The following is a 16,284-nucleotide window of genomic DNA, read 5'->3' on the forward strand; positions in this document are numbered from 1 at the left end:
TTAAATGTAACTTACAGTGGGCTCATGTTATAAAACACATTTAAGACTGCTGCTGCTGCCCTGGCAAGTACTTCCACAGTGCCTACCCAGGTCATACTGAAATACTGGTGGTCCCAAGTTTACTGAAATAAATCATTAAAAAAGTTATCTGGAAGGACAAAAATATGCCTTAGTAATAACATATCCAACTCAAACTTAACCTACTTAAATGAGTTTTATTTCATTCCTACTAATAAACCTTTATTTCACTTACATTGGAGCAATAATTTTTTTTCCATATTTTCCTTGCCCAAAAATTCAAAGAAAACCCAAAATGATTAGTAAAGAAAAATGGAGGAATTAACACCCTTTTAATTTGTTTCAAATATATTGAAGGTTTAAAAGTGTTAAAGTTTCTAATTCCTAGGAGAACATTATCTGAATGAATACCCTAATGGCAAACCACTGTACAATGCTTCAGCTGCACTGGGTGCAGAGGGGTAGGGATAATCTTCAAAGCACCCCAGTCTCCAGACGAGGACAGAGGTACACTGGTTTGTATTATTGCGACATCCACATAGCGGTCTAGGTTGCTTTTCCTTCACCAAGGGCTATCTCAGAGAAGCATTATGCTTGACCTCCAAATTTGGCAGACAATTTACTGATGAGGTTCATAACCTTTGGATTACTCTGATACTTTGACATATTTGCAGGGTTCTGGGCCACATCCTGGAAGGCCACCATCACCTCTGGATCCTGAAAAGAAAGTTTGGTTTGTTTTCAGTATGTAAAGGTATCCCCCTGGATCTATAGTTCAGCATCCTAAGTCCCAACCTTTGCCCCAACTCTTTATGTTAGACCCATAACTTCATCACGGTCAAATTAACTGGAGTTTTAGGTAAGTCCCTGAAATGTAAAAATTTTATGCACTTCTAAGCTAAGCTCATTTGGATCATTTGAACTATATAATGAAAAAAGGCACTTAATTTTGATATGAAAAAATGGGACAACTAAATGAAATGGCTATTATTTCCTGAAACCATTTTTTTTTTTTTTTACTTTAACTGATGGTCTGGGCACTGTTCCTGAGCTTTATTGCTCAAGGCTGGTGCTCTTCCACCTAAGCCACAGCTTCACTCCTAGCTTTTGGCTGGTTAATGGAAATAAGAGTCTCATGGACTTTCTCCTGCCCGGACTTTGAGAGGAGATCCTCAGATCTCAGCCTTCTGAGTAGCTAGGATTAAAGGCATGAACCAGGAATGCCTGGTACTGAAAACAATTTTTAAAAACTTGGATCTAGGGGCTGGGAAGGTGGCTCAGTGGTAGAGTGCTTGCCTCACATGCAGGAGGTCCTGGGTTCAATTCCTCAGTATCACATAAACATAAAAGACTGCAAGTGGCACTGTGGCTCAAGTGGTAGACTGCTAGCCTTGAACAAAAGAAGCTCAGGAACAGTTCCCAGGCCCAGAGTTCAAGCCCCACAACTGACAAAAAAAAAAACCCACTTGAATCTATTTAATCTAAGAAGAAAGTATAATTTGCAAAAATAGCCCTTTGATAGCTACAATAAATAAAAATGAGTGATCCTTGTCACAGAATTCTAAATGAAATGCCTCAGTGATTGATGTCTAGATTTTGCCCTTACCTGCATGGCTGCGAGAACCTCTGGATCACTAAGAATCTCATTGAGCCCAGGCATTCCTGCCATTCCAGGCATGCCACCTCCCATTCCAGGCATTCCTCCAGGAAAATTACCAGGCATTCCCCCTGGAAAGCCACCTGTAAGAATAAATGGAAGACTGGAAGAATAGCTCAAGCATCTAAGCAAGTTTGAAGTACTGAGTTCAAATCCCAACATCAAAAACACCAAAATTTAAAAATAAGAAAGAAATGTAGACACCAACCAAACTCCAAAGCTATCAGATTCCAAGTAAAAAATTCTCTCTTCTTCCCTCTCTTCCCTCCACTTCTTACATACTCATACTCATTCATACATGAAGAATAAGCGCAATACTAAGCCCAAGTAGTCTCTAGTCTAATCAGAACTTCTAATTCTCTCTAAAAATACAGCTAGTTAGTAAACCACTTTACTATCTTCTAGATTCATTTTCCATTATCACAGAAGTTTAAACAAGACAACTAATATTACCTTAAAAATAGTCAACTAATACCTCAGATAAAGCCAGGTACACCTCAATCATCTAATTACACATTCTTGAATATCATTTTTGTTTAGATTTAAAGTTAACTCTTTTCTAGTAACAGTCCTTTCTTTTATTAAATGTTACATGGTGATTTAAGAAATTTCTGGCACTTTCATGAGAAATTAATGTAAGAAAATTCATGGACTGGGAAGGTAGCTCAGTGGTAGAGCGCTTGCCTTGCATGTATGAGGTCCTGGGTTTGATTCCTCAGCATCACATAAGCAGAAAAAAAAGCCAGAAGTGGCGCTGTGGCTCAAGTGGTAGAGCGCCAGCCTTGAGCTGAAGAGCTGAGGGACCCCCCCCCCAAAAAAAATCATACTGTACAAGGCAAAGCTGTTATCAGCCTTGGACAAAAATTGCAACAGATACTCTGATTTTTTTTTCTTCAGTTTTGTCTGTATTTACTTAAAGCAGCCATTTAAGAATATCTAAGACAGGTATTACAAAATTATATGGATTTCTGATTTCCACTCTAGACAGAGGAAAATATGAAATCTGAACTTACAATAGCACTCCTAGTGATTGTGTGTGTTTGTATGCCCATGTGCCCACTCACACATGTAGACTCATGTGTCAGGACCAGGGCTTGAACTCAAGGGCTGGTCCCTTAGCTTTTTCTCTCAAGGAAGGCTCTTCTACCACTTGGGGCACAACCCTACTTCCAGCATTTTACTGGTTAAAGGAAGGTAAGAATCTCATGGATTTTCCTACAAAGGATTAAGTAGCTAGGACCAGAAGACCCCTGCCTTCCTGGTGGCTCTCAACATGAAAGAATTCTCTAGCAAAAAGTATTTCTTCTTCTTTTTTTTTTGGGTCCAGTCGTGGGGCCTGAACTCTGGGCCTGGGCACTGTCCCTCAGCTCTTCAGCTCAAGGCTAGTGCTCTACCACTTGAGCCACAGTGCCACTTCCGGCTTTTTTCTTTTTTCTTATGTGGTGCTGAGGAATCGAAACCAGGGCCTCATGCATGCAAGGCAAGCTCTCTACCACTGAGCCACCTTCCCAGCCCTAGCAAAAAGGATTTCATCCACCAGATATATTGTTCACTTACAAAACCCACATTATTTCCTATTGTGCTTTGAAACTACAATTATGCTTATATAGGAGCATCTCTAAGGGAAAGTCAGTAACAAAGCATTTCATAGACTAAAGGTCACTATAAGTAAAGCCTCAGGCTCAACTATTTTTCTTCTTTTGGCCCATCCTGGGACTTGAACTTTCAGGAACTGAGCTTTTGCTCAAGGGTTAGTGCTCTACCACTTAAGAGTCACAGTGCCACGTGGAACTTTTTCTAAGTCAAACTTTTTCTAAGTAGTTTATTGGATTTAAGAGTTTCTCAGTTGCTAGGCGCCAGTGGCTCACCCTATAATCCTAGCTACTAATGAGGCTGAGATCTGAGGATCAAGGTTCAAAGCCAGCCGGGCAGGAAAGACGGTGAGACTCCTATCTCCAATAAACCACTAGAAAACCGGAAGTGGCACTGTAGCTCAAGTGGTAGAGTGCTCACCTTGAGCTGAAGAGCTGAGGGACAGCGCCCAGGTCCGGAGTTCAAACCCCAGACCAGCCAAAAAAAAAAAATCGTCTCTCAGCCTTTCAAGCCCATGCTGGCTTCAAACCCCAATCCTCCTATCTCAGTCTCTTTAGTAGCTAGGATTACAGGCATGAGCTACCAAAGTCCATCTATGCTCAACTATTTAAAGGAACAAAAAAACAACTTCTCTCTTTGTGTGTGTGTGTGTGTCTGTGTGTGTGTGAGAGAGAGAGAGAGAAAGAGAGAGAGTGTGTGTGTGTGTGTGTAACTCTTTGCCTAAGCTCTGTCCCTGAGCTTTTGTTTGCTCAAGGCTATACAGTTCTCTACCCTTTGAGCCACAGTACCTCTTCCAGCTTCTTCTGAGTAGTTTACTGGAGATAAGAGTCTCTCAAGCCAGACATTGGAGGCTTCTGCCTGTAATCCTAGCTACTCAGGAGGCTGAGATCTGAGATCTCAGCTCAAAGCCAGCCCAGGAACTCCAGGAGACTCTTTTCTCCAATAAACCACTCAGAAAATTGGAAGTGGCACTGTGGCTCAAGTGGTAGAGTGCTAGCCTTGAGCTGAAGAGCAGAGGGACAGCACCCAAGCTCAGAGTTCAAGCACCCCCCCCAAGTCTCATAGACTTTTTCCCCAGGCTGGCTTTGAATCACAATCCTCAGATTTCAGCCTCCAGAGAAGGATTACAGGTGTGAGCCACCAGAAAGTTTCTGACTCTTCTTCTCTCTTCTCCCACCTTCCTTTCCTGACCCTCCTGTCTATGTAAATCTCTTTTCTCTTCTCCCCCATTTCCTGGTAGGACAGTTTGAAATCAGAGCCTCTTCTTGATAGGCAGGCCATCTTATTAGTGCCTTTGTTCATCTTTATTTTTATTTTTTGGTGGTGGTGATACTGGGGCTTAAATTCAGGTTCTTAAAATTATTCAGCTTGCTGGCACTCTACTACCTACAGGAGTCACTGCCCAGGCTGGCCTGGAACCAAGAATCTCCCAATCTTAGCCTCTCATTTAGCTTAGGTCAAAGGTCTTGCAAACTTTGTCTGCCCCCAGGCCTTACAATGCTATCCTTTATTCTCAGCCTCACAAGTAGCTAGGATTACAGGCATGCACCACTGGAAACTAGTTCAATATCTAATTTTTCTTGTAGTCACTTTTTTCTTGGTCGGTCTTAGGGCTTGAACTCTGGGCCTGGGCACTGTCCCTTAGCTCTTCAGCTCAAGGGTAGCACTCTACCATTTGAGCCATAGCATCACTTCAGTTTTTCTAGTGGTTAATTAGAGATAGGAGTCTCATGGACTTTCCTGTCCCCCACTGGCTGAACCTCGATCCTCAGATCTCAGACTCTTGAGTAGCTGGGATTACAGGCATGAGCCACCTGCGCCCAGCTTATAGCCACTTTGATGGGCTTTGAAAACTCAGTTCCTAACCATAAAAAAAAGGTTATTGGTCCAAGACTTGGCAAATCTAGATAATAAAATGTACATAAGAGAGAATCTCTAGTACTAGTAATTCACATTAGTGGTCATTTTCTAAAACAAAGATCCAGCCAGTACAGTGCCAGTGTCTCACTCCTGTAATCCTAGCTACTCAGGAGGCTGAGATCTGAGAATTGCAGTTAGAAGCCAGGTCCAGGAGAAAAGCCTTCGTGAAACACTTACCTACAATTAACCACTCAAAAACCTAAGTGGAGCTGTGGCTCAAGTTATGAAGCAGTTGCCTTGAGCACAGAGCACAAAGAGGCTCAAGGACAGTGCGCAGGCCCTGAGTTCAAGCCCCACAACTGACAAAAATAAAGCAAAGGTGCCTGAAAATAAAGATTATATTTTCAGGAAGAAGTAAATGAAAATTCTTTTTTTTTTTTTTTGGTCTGGTCATGGCGCCTGAACTCTGGGCCTGGGCGCTGTCCCTCAGCTCTTCAGCTCAAGGCTAGCGCTCTACCACTTGAGCGTCACTTCAGGCTTTTTTTCTTTTTGCTTATGTGGTGCTGAGTAATTGAACCCAGGGCCTTTGGCATGCAAGGCATGCGCTCTACCACTGAGCCACCTTCCCAGCCCTGAAAATTTATTCTTTAGACCAAAATAACTTATGTCTACTCAGTGGCACACAGGCATAAATGGGCTCCTTGAATCTACCTTAAAAGAAAGTTACCATAAAACAGCTGGAGGAGCCACCTTAAGTTTTAGTTAATGGAAGTTTTAGATAATTACTCTCTTCTATCTGAATGTTAGTACTGTGATATCACTCAAAGTACAAGAAAAGGAATAACACTATTTAATTAATTTATTTCCTTTTTGGTCAGTGATAGGGCTTGAACTCAGGGCCTGTGCTCCTTTGCTCAAGGCTAGCATTCTACCACGTTGAGCCACAGCTCCACTTCTGGCTTTTTGATGGTTAATTGGAAATAAGAGTCTCACCGACTTTTCTGCCCCTGCTGGCTTTGAACCATGATTCTCAGATCTCAGCATCCTGAGTACCTAGGATTACAGGCATGAGCCACCATCACCTAGCATGTATGTTATTTGCATACTGAAAACATTCATACTTAGTAATTACACAAAGTGTTTTTATGGAGTATCCTTAAGAATACCACTATATGCAATAAACCATAATCCATCTATGGCATTAGAAATATAAGGCACAGGGGAGGGTGGAGGGGGGGGTTGGGTGGGGGGGCAGGGGGAGGCTGGGAAGGGATGTGAAGGGTAAACAAAGGAGGAGGATGCAATGCTTGATAAGAAATGTAATTGTAACCCCTCTGTACAAAAAATTTAAATTAAAAAAAAATAAAAAAATAAAAAAAATTAAAAAAAAAGAAATGTAAGGCACAATGGTCAGACACCAATTAAAATTAGCAAAACTAAAACCAACATAGAATAAACCTTCTACAACAAACCTGTTACTTTTGTGAGCACATCCTAGGAAAGTATTCCCACTAAGCTATAGCCCCAACTGGAGTTATGAAACTTCTAATAGGGGCTAAAGTTCTTTGGTGTTCAAATATATTTAGCTTTTATAGTCAATGTCTGTGTGTATTCATGTATAGAAACAGAGACAAGCGGGCACTGGTGGCTCACGCCTGTAATCCTAGCTACTCACGAGGCTGAGATCTGAGAATCACGGTTCAAAACCAGCCAGAGCAGGAAAGTCCGTGAGACTCTTATCTCCAATAAACAACTAGAAAACTGGAAGTGGCACTGTAGCTCAAGCGGTAGAGCACTCACCATGAGCTGAAGAGCTGAGGGACGGCGCCCAAGCCCAGAGTTCAAGCCCTACAACCGACACACACAAAAAAAAAAAAAGGGAAAGAAACAGAGACAAGCACATACATAACACACAACGCCTCAAACTAGAATACATCAAGTTTTTTAATATATACCTGGAAAAGAGCCATACTGAGACCCTGCTTGTCGTCTGGCCTCTTCTTCCTGTAAGTACAAAAAGAAAATTATATAATAGGAAAAAGACAGTCTCCTATTTGCCCCTATTCAATCATGTAAATTCATGAAAAAATAACATAGGAAAGTAGAGCACTTAAAAGAACAAGTTTCATATGTCCCTAAACCATCCATCTACCCCAGAATTAAAACATTTTTTCAACTTCAGTCTCATGAAGAATTATTTTTTCTAATTAAATTCAAATGTTCTGCTTCTCTGGAAAACGAATGAACCTAGAAAAGCAATTTATAGTACTATAGGTATATGTTTATCAAAACTAGAAATCCTGGGCTGGGAATGTGGCTTAGTGGTAGAGTGCTTGCCCAACATGCATGAAGCCCCGGGTTCCATTCCTCAGTACCACATAAAACAGAAAAAGCTGAAGTGGCGCTATGGCTCTAGTGGTAGAGTGCTAACTTTGAGCTGAAGAGCTGAAGGACCGCGCCCAGGCCCTGAGTTCAAGACCCACAAGCAGTTCTAACTCTCTTTGTATTGTTTTTTGTTTTTGTTAGTTGTGGGGCCTGAACTCTGGGCCTGGGCACTGTCCCTGAGCTCTTCAGCTCAAGGCCAGCATTCTAACGCTTGAGCCACAACACCACTTCCAGCATTTTTCTGCTTATGTGGTACTGGGGAATCAAACCCAGGGCCTTATGCATTCAAGGCAAGCACTGTACCACTGAGCCAACTTCCCAGACAGTTTTTTTGGTTGTTGTTGGTCATGTGGCCTGAACTCTGGGCCTGAGCGCTGTCACTCAGCTCTTCAGCTCAAGGCCAGCGCTCTACCACTTGAGCCATAGCCTTCCATTTTCTGGTGGTTTACTGGAGATAAGAGTTTTACCTACTTTCCTGCCCAGGCTGGCTTTGAACCGTGATCCTCAGATCTCAGCCTCCTTAGCAGCTAGAATTACAGGCATGAGCCACAAGTGCCCGGCCCAGCCCCAAATTTTTTAAGTACTAGAGTGTGTCATTCTACAGAACTATAACTGTCATTAAATAGAGAAACTAGTAGGAGTTATGAATTACAGTAGTATGCTAACTCTATTGTATTTTCCTCTCATGAATTAAAAGAGAGAAACTTTACCCTCTGGGCTCGCTCATGTTCTTCTCGAGCCTTCTTAACCCTCTCTATTCTTTCTTTAATCTCTCGCTCTTCACGTTTTCGCTCATACTTTCTCCGGTGCTCAGCAATTTTCTGGGCCTAGAAAAAAGAGCCAAAGAAAAGTAAGTCTGCTCCAAACGTTTGATGACAGTCAAAATAAAAAGTATTGTTACAAGTTACTTTTCCTTGCAAAGAATGGTTCAATATAATTCTGAAAAATGACAGATTTACATTGCTGCCTAAGGCACTATGAAAGAGGGAACAGTAAGGGATATACAACTATTATTTCAAACTGACTAAGCTCAAGAACACTAAGAGGTTTTGAAGCAGATTTCTTACCTGATAGTTTCTACAGCTATAACTTTTAGGGTTCTGTCATAGCTGAAGTTTAACAACAAACTTACTGTTTTATTAACAAGTGTGCCATGAGAAAACAAAACTTCAGACCACACATGAAGTATTTGCCATCCTCTATATAAGTTTCTTCACTTATAAAATGGGGGAGATGACCAGCACTCAGTATTTTGATAGGGGAAAAAGGAGGGGGTATGGGGCTGGGAAGGTGGCTCAGTGGTAGAGCGCTTGCCTTGCATGCCTGAGGCCCTGGGTTCGATTCCTCAGCAACACATAAGCAAAAAGAAAAAGAAAAAAACCCGGAAGTGGCACTGTGGCTCAAGTGGTAGAGCGCTAGCCTTGAGCTGAAGAGCTGAGGGGCAGTGCCCAGGCCCAGAGTTCAAGCCCCACAACTGATTTAAAAAAAAAAAAAAAAAAAAAAAGACAGGGAAAAAACAAAGGAGGGGGGTAACAATGCTTGATAGGAAATGGACTCATTACATAGTTCATATCAACTGTACCCCTCTGTACAGTATCTTTACAACAAAAAAATATATAATAAAAAAGAAACCTTATAGCAGATTAAGTTAAATTCAATACAACTACATTAATTTCTTTGGAAGGAAATTCTTAGAAGTTTAATTTCCATTTTAAATAGAATCTTAAAACAATGCTCTTGTTTTTTGATTCAATAGTCTCAATTTTTAGAAGGCAATAATGGAAACAAAAAATTTTATACTTGAATTTCCCGTTAAGAGATCCTCATGATTTACTGAAGTGTTATATAAGAACTGACTAGATGTGTTCCTGGGCCACATTTTGTAGGTTTTCTATTTCTTTCCTTGTTGTAAACCTGTCATTTTTCCATTTCTGATTTTCTGGTTATAATTCCACTGCAGTCTTGCAAACAGTATCAGAGCTTGCTCTACTACAGCATGAGTATGATTTCTTCAATCATTAAAATTGAAATTCCAAATGTTTCTTTCCATGCTAATTAAAGCTGGCAGCCCTCCGTGCCAGAGCCATGGAGTCTTGGTAATCCCCTTCCTTCTCTAGTTCACATACCCTCGGTTGAACTTCTTTCAGCATTGCACTAGCATCATCATCATAATCCAGTTTACAGGCAAGGGCAAGATCATGGGCTGCTTCTTCCCAATGGCCCAGAAGTCTGAAATAGATTCAAACTCATTGTAAGAGTCTTTTATACATTCACTCTGTGTAGCATGGTGTCTTTCTTTCCATATGTAAAAAGGCATTATGACAGAAAAGGCTTGAGTTAATTATGAGTATAATTTGATAGGGAAGGTACTAGAGCTAAAGTCAGGGCCTTGTCCCTACACAAGCATTCTAACATCTGAGCCTCACTCCTAGCCCTTTTTATTTTTCAAATAGTATCTTACATTTTCACCTGTGACTGGCCTCAGACCATAATTCTCTCTTTCCTGGGATAACAGGTATGCACTAACATGACCAATTTGATAGTTAAGATGCAGTGTTGCTAACTTTTTGGCCAGGCTGTCCAAACAGAGATTCTCTGTGATGATCTCCACCTCTCAAGTATCTGAGACCACAGGTGCACACAACAATTACCATGCTCGGCTTAAATATTCATGAATACATTCCTATCTTAGCACAGTTTTGGTTAAGTCTATCAAAACATGATGTTGAAAATTGTCTATGGTAATTGTAAATATGTTCTCCTATTATCTTAAGAGTATCAAGATATTTTTTAAAGAGTGTTTTCAACTCGTCAAAGGAGGACTAAAATGCCACATACTTTTAAACTATTTTCTAAGAAAGACTAAAGAGAGCTACCATGTGTAACTGCTTTATTGAAAAGAGATTAAGTGAGGGAACTGGAGGTATAGCTCAGATTGTAGATGGCCACCATGAGTGAAAAAATGACTAAAATACTAAGAGGTGCAGGAAAGAGGGTTTGAGGGAAAAACAATGGGAATTCTCTGGTCATATTTTTAAGTCAGTTTTGACATTTCAAATTTTAAATCTTACAGTCAAAAAAATAAATCAGAAATGGAAATACAGCTGTCTTAAATCTGAATACTAACTAAAAGGCTAACAGTATATCATCATCAATAATACAATTATACAGAAAAAATAATTCAAATATTAATTTGAAAATACATTTTAAGATAATATCCTGAATAAGGACTTCTAAGAAAACCTCCAAACTTTAGACACTGTTAAGGTGCAACTATGAAATAATTTATCTTCTAGGTTTACACAAATAAATAGGGTCAAAGACTTTGAGTGTAGAAGAGAAGTATCAAAAATAAGAATGACAAAGAAAACATTAAATTTTAACTGAAAATATCAGCATAAACCCCATTTATTATCATTAAAATCGAAACATCAATTAACCACAGTATTTTCTCTCAGTTCTGTTCAACTGACAATAATGATATAACCATAAGCAATTAAAAATACTCTGCTGTCTGCACTGGACATTGATGAAAGTGAACTAAGCAACTCAAGGGCAGTGATGGGAGGGAGGGAATGAGAGAAAGAGGGAACAGCTTACACTGAGCAAAAGGAAAGAAATGTACATTATCACCTGATTTGGAAGAAATAGTTGTATTGTCAAAGTTTGTAGAGTTCACAAGATTTATAGACCATGATAATAACAATTCGGCTCATAAAGGTTAAAATGTGTTTGTGACTTTAGCTAAGTATCACTATTCCACAAGATTGTTCAATTTATGTCACTTAATCTCAAAAAAAATTTTTTTAAAAGTCCTACTGTCCAAAACCTAGTTTCTACTAAAATGAACCATGGCTTTTTGTAGAACTGACTCACTCTAAATCTATAACAAAAAAGTCTATGTCAGAAAGCAAAGCAAGGCTTAAAGATTAGCAGGATTTCAAAAGGACCAACAGCAATGTGTGAACTTCCTTATACCATGCAGCCTCAATGAATGTTATTTCAACTTTTCATTATGCTCTTTGCTGCATGCTTGTAAAAACCACTAGAGACACTTTCAGTCACATAATACAGGTGTCTCAAGGATATCCATCTTCATCTCAATCACAACAGCTCTGTAATCCATAAATGTCACTGACTTAATCCCCAAGACACATTCATTTGTGTAACAAAATTTTGCCACCAGGAATAATTAGTGGTCTGGGTAAAACTTGCCTCTGTATTTTGCAGATTTTTGAGTGGTTATAGTAGCAACTAATGTACTTTTGAGGCTATACTCCTTATATCATATACGAGTTGCTCAGTATTAGGAGTCTGAAAGAAAATTTCTGAACGACATTGGAATAAACTATTCTCTCCTTGAATTACGTGCTCTTTGAATGAAAGAGATAAAAACAAATTCTATTTCCTTAATTTCTTTTGCCACTTTTCATTTTGTATACAAAGCACATTATAATGATTAAATTTCAATATTTACCTGTGTGCTTTTCCTCGCCACTTATATGGCTGAGCAGAGTCAGGATTTATCTCAATGGCTCTGTCACAGTCTCGAATGGCAGCATTTGGCTTCTGTAATTTGATGAAGACACTAAAAAATAGATTTAAGAAAATTTACTTCACCGGGCGCCGGTGGCTCACCCCTGTAATCCTAGCTACTCAGGAGGCTGAGATCTGAGGATCACGGTTCAAAGCCAGCCCAGGCAGGAAAGACCGTGAGACTCCTATCTCCAAAAAACCACTAGAAAACCAGAAGTGGCGCTGTAGCTCAAGGGGTAGAACGCTCGCCTTGAGCTGAAGAGCTGAGGGACAGCGCCCAGGTCCGGAGTTCAAGCCCCATGACCGACAAAAAAAAAGAAAACTTACTTCGATGGGAGGGAAGGAGGGAGGGAATGAGAGGGAAAGAGGAACAACTTATACTAAACAAAAGTAAAGAAATGAACATATCACCTGATATGGAATAGTTTTACTGTCAAAACTCATAGAATTTACAAAACTTATAGACCATGACAATGTCAATTTGCTTCATGAAGGTTACAATGTGTTTGTGACTTTAACTAAATATCACTATCTCAATACTGTGAAATTTATGAAATTTATGCAATTACTTAAACACAATAAAAAAATTATTGAAAAAAAAAAAAAGAAAATTTACTCCAAATAATAAAACCTTTGAGAACACTAAGGAAGCAATTTTTATTTTATTTTTTGCCAGTCCTGGGGCTTGAAGTATGAGCCTAGGTACAGTCCCTGAGCCCATTTTGCTCAAGGCAAGCGTTCTACCACTTGACCCACAGCACCACTTCTGGCTCTTTCTGTGATTCATTAGAGAAAAGAGTCTCATGGGTTTTTCCTGCACAGACTGGCTTTGAACTGCAATCCTCAGATCTCAGCCTCCTGAATAGTTAGGATCACAGGCTTGAGACATTGGTGCCCAGCCCAAAGCAAGCATTGGGGGGAATCCTAGTGGCTTGGTGTTGTTCCTAAACTTTTTTTGCTTAGGAGCTGGGAAGGTAGCTCAGTGGTAGAGTGCTTGCCCTTGCATGCAAGAGGCCCTGGGTTCAATTCCTCAGCACCACATAAGCAGAAATAGCCGGAAGTGGTGCTGTGGCTCAAGTGGTAGAGTGCTAGCCATGAGCTGAAGAGCTGAGGGACAGCGCCTAGGCCCAGAGTTCAGGCCCCATGACCGACCAAAAAAAAAAAAGACAAACTTTTTTTGCTTACAGCTAGAGCTCTACCATTTGAGCCACCACTTATATCTTTTGGTGATTAATTGGAGATAAGAGTGCTCACCTTGAGCTAAAGAGCTGAGGGATAGCGCCCAAGCCCAGAGTTCAAGCCCCATGACCGACCCAAAAAAAACCCCAGCCCTGCCTGGGCTAGGTTTGAACTGCAACCCTTAGATCTCAGCCACCTGAATAGCTAGGATTTTAGGCATCAACCACTGACACCCAGTGAAAGATGTTTTTAAACAAATAAGTACAAATTACTCCAAAGGAATAAATTTAAACTTTTCAGTTTAAGAGTATTTGCCTAGCTGGGCACCAATAGCTCACAAGAGTCCAGGCATGGAAGTCCATGAGACTTTTAGCTCCTATTAATCATCAAAAATCTGTAAGTGGAGCTGAGGCTTAAGTGGGAGAGTGTTAAAGAAACTCAGGGACAGGCACTGGGAAGGTGGCTCAGTGGTAAAGTGCTTCCCCTGCATGCATGGGGCCCTCAGTTCAATTCCTCAGCACCACATAAGCAGAAAGGCCAGAAGTGGGGCTGAGGCTCAAGTGGTAGCGCGCTGGTCTACAGCTGAAGAGCTGGGGGACAGTGCCCAGGCCGAGTTCAGGCCCCACAAGCGACAAAAAAAAAAAGAAAAAAGCTCAGGGACAACATCAGGCCCTGAGTTCAAAAATAAACAAGTAAAAGTGCTTACCTGGCCCTCTTGGCATACAGAATGGCCAAGCGAGGGTTTAGCTTGATGGCATCTGTGAACAAGTCGATAGCTCTCTGTAGCTGACCTAAAGTGAAATAAGAGCTACTGAGAAATACTCAGAGGACAGGACAAAAATATTAATATTTTGATCTCTTACCCATCCAAAAAAAGTCTTTTATTTATTCTTCTTTAAGTCCAGCTAGTACTGGTATTGGGTGGAATATACACAACTCAGTAGTAGAGCACTTGCTTATTAACAAGTTTAGTTTCTAGCACCATTAAAAAAAAAATTAAATGGTGCTAGGTCTGGTGACTCCTACCTGTAAACTTTACTTGGGAGGCAGAAATAGGAGACTCCTGGTGAGAAGATAGTTCAGCCAACAAAAGACCCTATATTTCAAAGAACAAGCCACGTGAGAAGACACATGCCTATAATCCCAATAATACAAAATAGATAGGCGAACAGATCTTTGACTGGGAAAGAGACCCTTAATGTGAAAAAAATAAAGCAAAAAGGGCTGAAGGTGTGGCTCTTATCCACCAAACCCTAACAAAAAAACCAACATACATATAAAAACCATCAGTTTTTCACTAAAAATAACACAAAAACACACACATATATTTTTGAATGTATAAGAATGGAAGAGTGGCCAGGCACCGGTGGCTCACACCTATAATCCTAGCTACTGAGAAGGCTGAGATCTGAGGATCACGGTTCAAAGCCAGCCCGAGCAAGGAAAGTCTGAGAGACTCTTATCTCCAATAAACTACTCGAAAACTGGAAGTGGTGCTATGGCTCCAAGTGGTAGAGCGCTTGCCTTGAGCTGAAGAGCTGAGGGACTGTGCCCAAGCTGAGTTCAAGCCCCACGACCAACAACAAAAACAAAAACAAAAAAAGAATGGAAGAGCAGCTCAAGTGATAAAATACCTGCCTAGCAGAAGTGTAACAAAACAGTTCTCTCCACGTCTACAATCCTAACTACTCAAGAGCCTGAGATCTGAGGATCAAGGTTCAAAGCCAGTCCTGGAAGGAAAATCCATGAGAATCTTATCCCCAGTTAACCACCAGAAAACTATAAGTGGTGCTGTGGTGCAAAGTGGTAGAGCACCAGCTTTGAGCAAAAGAGCTCAGGGACAGCACACAGGCCCTGAGTTCAAGCCCCACTTCTGACAAAAAAAAAAAAGGGGGGGGCCGGGAAGGTGGCTCAGTGGTAGAGTGCTTGCCTTGCATGCATGAGGCCCTGGGTTCGATTCCTCAGCACCACATAAGCAAAAAGAAAACAGCCGGACGTGGTGCTGTGGCTCAAGTGGTAGAGCGCTAGCCTTGAGCTGAAGAGCTGAGGGACAGCGCCCAGGCCCAGAGTTCAGGCCTCACAACTGACCAAAAAAAAATGGGGCTGGGAATGTGGCTTAGTGGTAGAGTACCTGCCTAACAAGCATGAAGCCCTGTTATTCCTCAGTACCACATAAACAGAAAAAGCCAGAAGTGGTGCCTTGGCCCAAGTGGTACCCAGGCCCTAAGGTCATGCCCCAGGACTGGCAACAACAACAACAAAAAATGCAGTTCTTGCCAGCTATCAGTGGCTCACTCATACCTGTAATCCTGGCTACTCAGGCGACTAGGATCTAAGGAGGGCAGTTCCAAGCCAGTCTGGGCATGAAAGTTCATGAGAATCATCTCTAATTAACCACCGAAATGTAAGAATAGGAGCTGTGACTACAGCACTATCCTTCAGCAAAAAAAGCTAAGAGACAGCACCTAGACCTGGAGTTCATGCTCCAAGAAGCGGGGAGAGGTGGCAGGGGTAGGAAGAGAAGGGGGGGGGGGGGGGACAGTTCTTAGAAAAATAATCCACAGAGAAGAAACAAGAGTCTAGAAAAGGAAAGTCAGTATTTCAAACCATGCACTGTAAACACTATAAATAAACACAAGAAAAGGACCTAAACTATAAAGGTGGTTGGATAAACTAAGCATATTGCACACCCTTCAATTTCAGCACTCCTGAGGCTGAAGAAGGATCACTGAGCTCCATAGTGAGACCCTGCCGAGGAAGAAAAGAACAAGGCAGGAAGAAGGAAGAGGAAGAAGGAAAAAGGAAGAAGGAAGAAAGAGGTGATAGGATTACAAGAAATAGAAGTCCAACAGCCAACCAGGGACAGTAAATACTGAACTCATTCTAAAAGAAAAACTTCGTCATCTTCTAAATCAATGCATGAGTTGTCTGAATGCACAACAGCATGTGACAACACTATTTAATATGACATCCATACCACCAGTTATAAAGAAGAGGCATGCATGAAATTCTACATAGTCATAGCACCCAAGTTTATAGTAAATTGTTCATACAAA

General features: G+C 41.0%; 1 protein-coding gene across 1 annotated transcript in view; it reads right to left on the reverse strand.

Annotated features, from left to right (window-relative positions):
• Nucleotides 1-307: 307 nt before the first annotated feature.
• St13 (ST13 Hsp70 interacting protein) overlaps nucleotides 308-16,284 on the reverse strand; it is a 32,556-nt gene continuing 16,579 nt past the window's right edge. Inside the window, exons 7-13 of the mRNA XM_042697901.1 lie at nucleotides 13,935-14,019; nucleotides 11,991-12,101; nucleotides 9,640-9,742; nucleotides 8,224-8,340; nucleotides 7,084-7,132; nucleotides 1,625-1,758; nucleotides 308-735 (exon numbers count right to left, since the gene is read on the reverse strand). Of these exons, the coding sequence (XP_042553835.1) occupies nucleotides 607-735; nucleotides 1,625-1,758; nucleotides 7,084-7,132; nucleotides 8,224-8,340; nucleotides 9,640-9,742; nucleotides 11,991-12,101; nucleotides 13,935-14,019 (728 nt within the window). The 3' untranslated portion in view covers nucleotides 308-606. The remainder of the gene's footprint in view (nucleotides 736-1,624; nucleotides 1,759-7,083; nucleotides 7,133-8,223; nucleotides 8,341-9,639; nucleotides 9,743-11,990; nucleotides 12,102-13,934; nucleotides 14,020-16,284) is intronic.

The sequence above is a fragment of the Dipodomys spectabilis genome, unplaced genomic scaffold (assembly GCF_019054845.1).
Source record: "Dipodomys spectabilis isolate Male_0828 unplaced genomic scaffold, ASM1905484v1 ptg000230l, whole genome shotgun sequence".
Lineage (NCBI taxonomy): Eukaryota > Metazoa > Chordata > Mammalia > Rodentia > Heteromyidae > Dipodomys > Dipodomys spectabilis.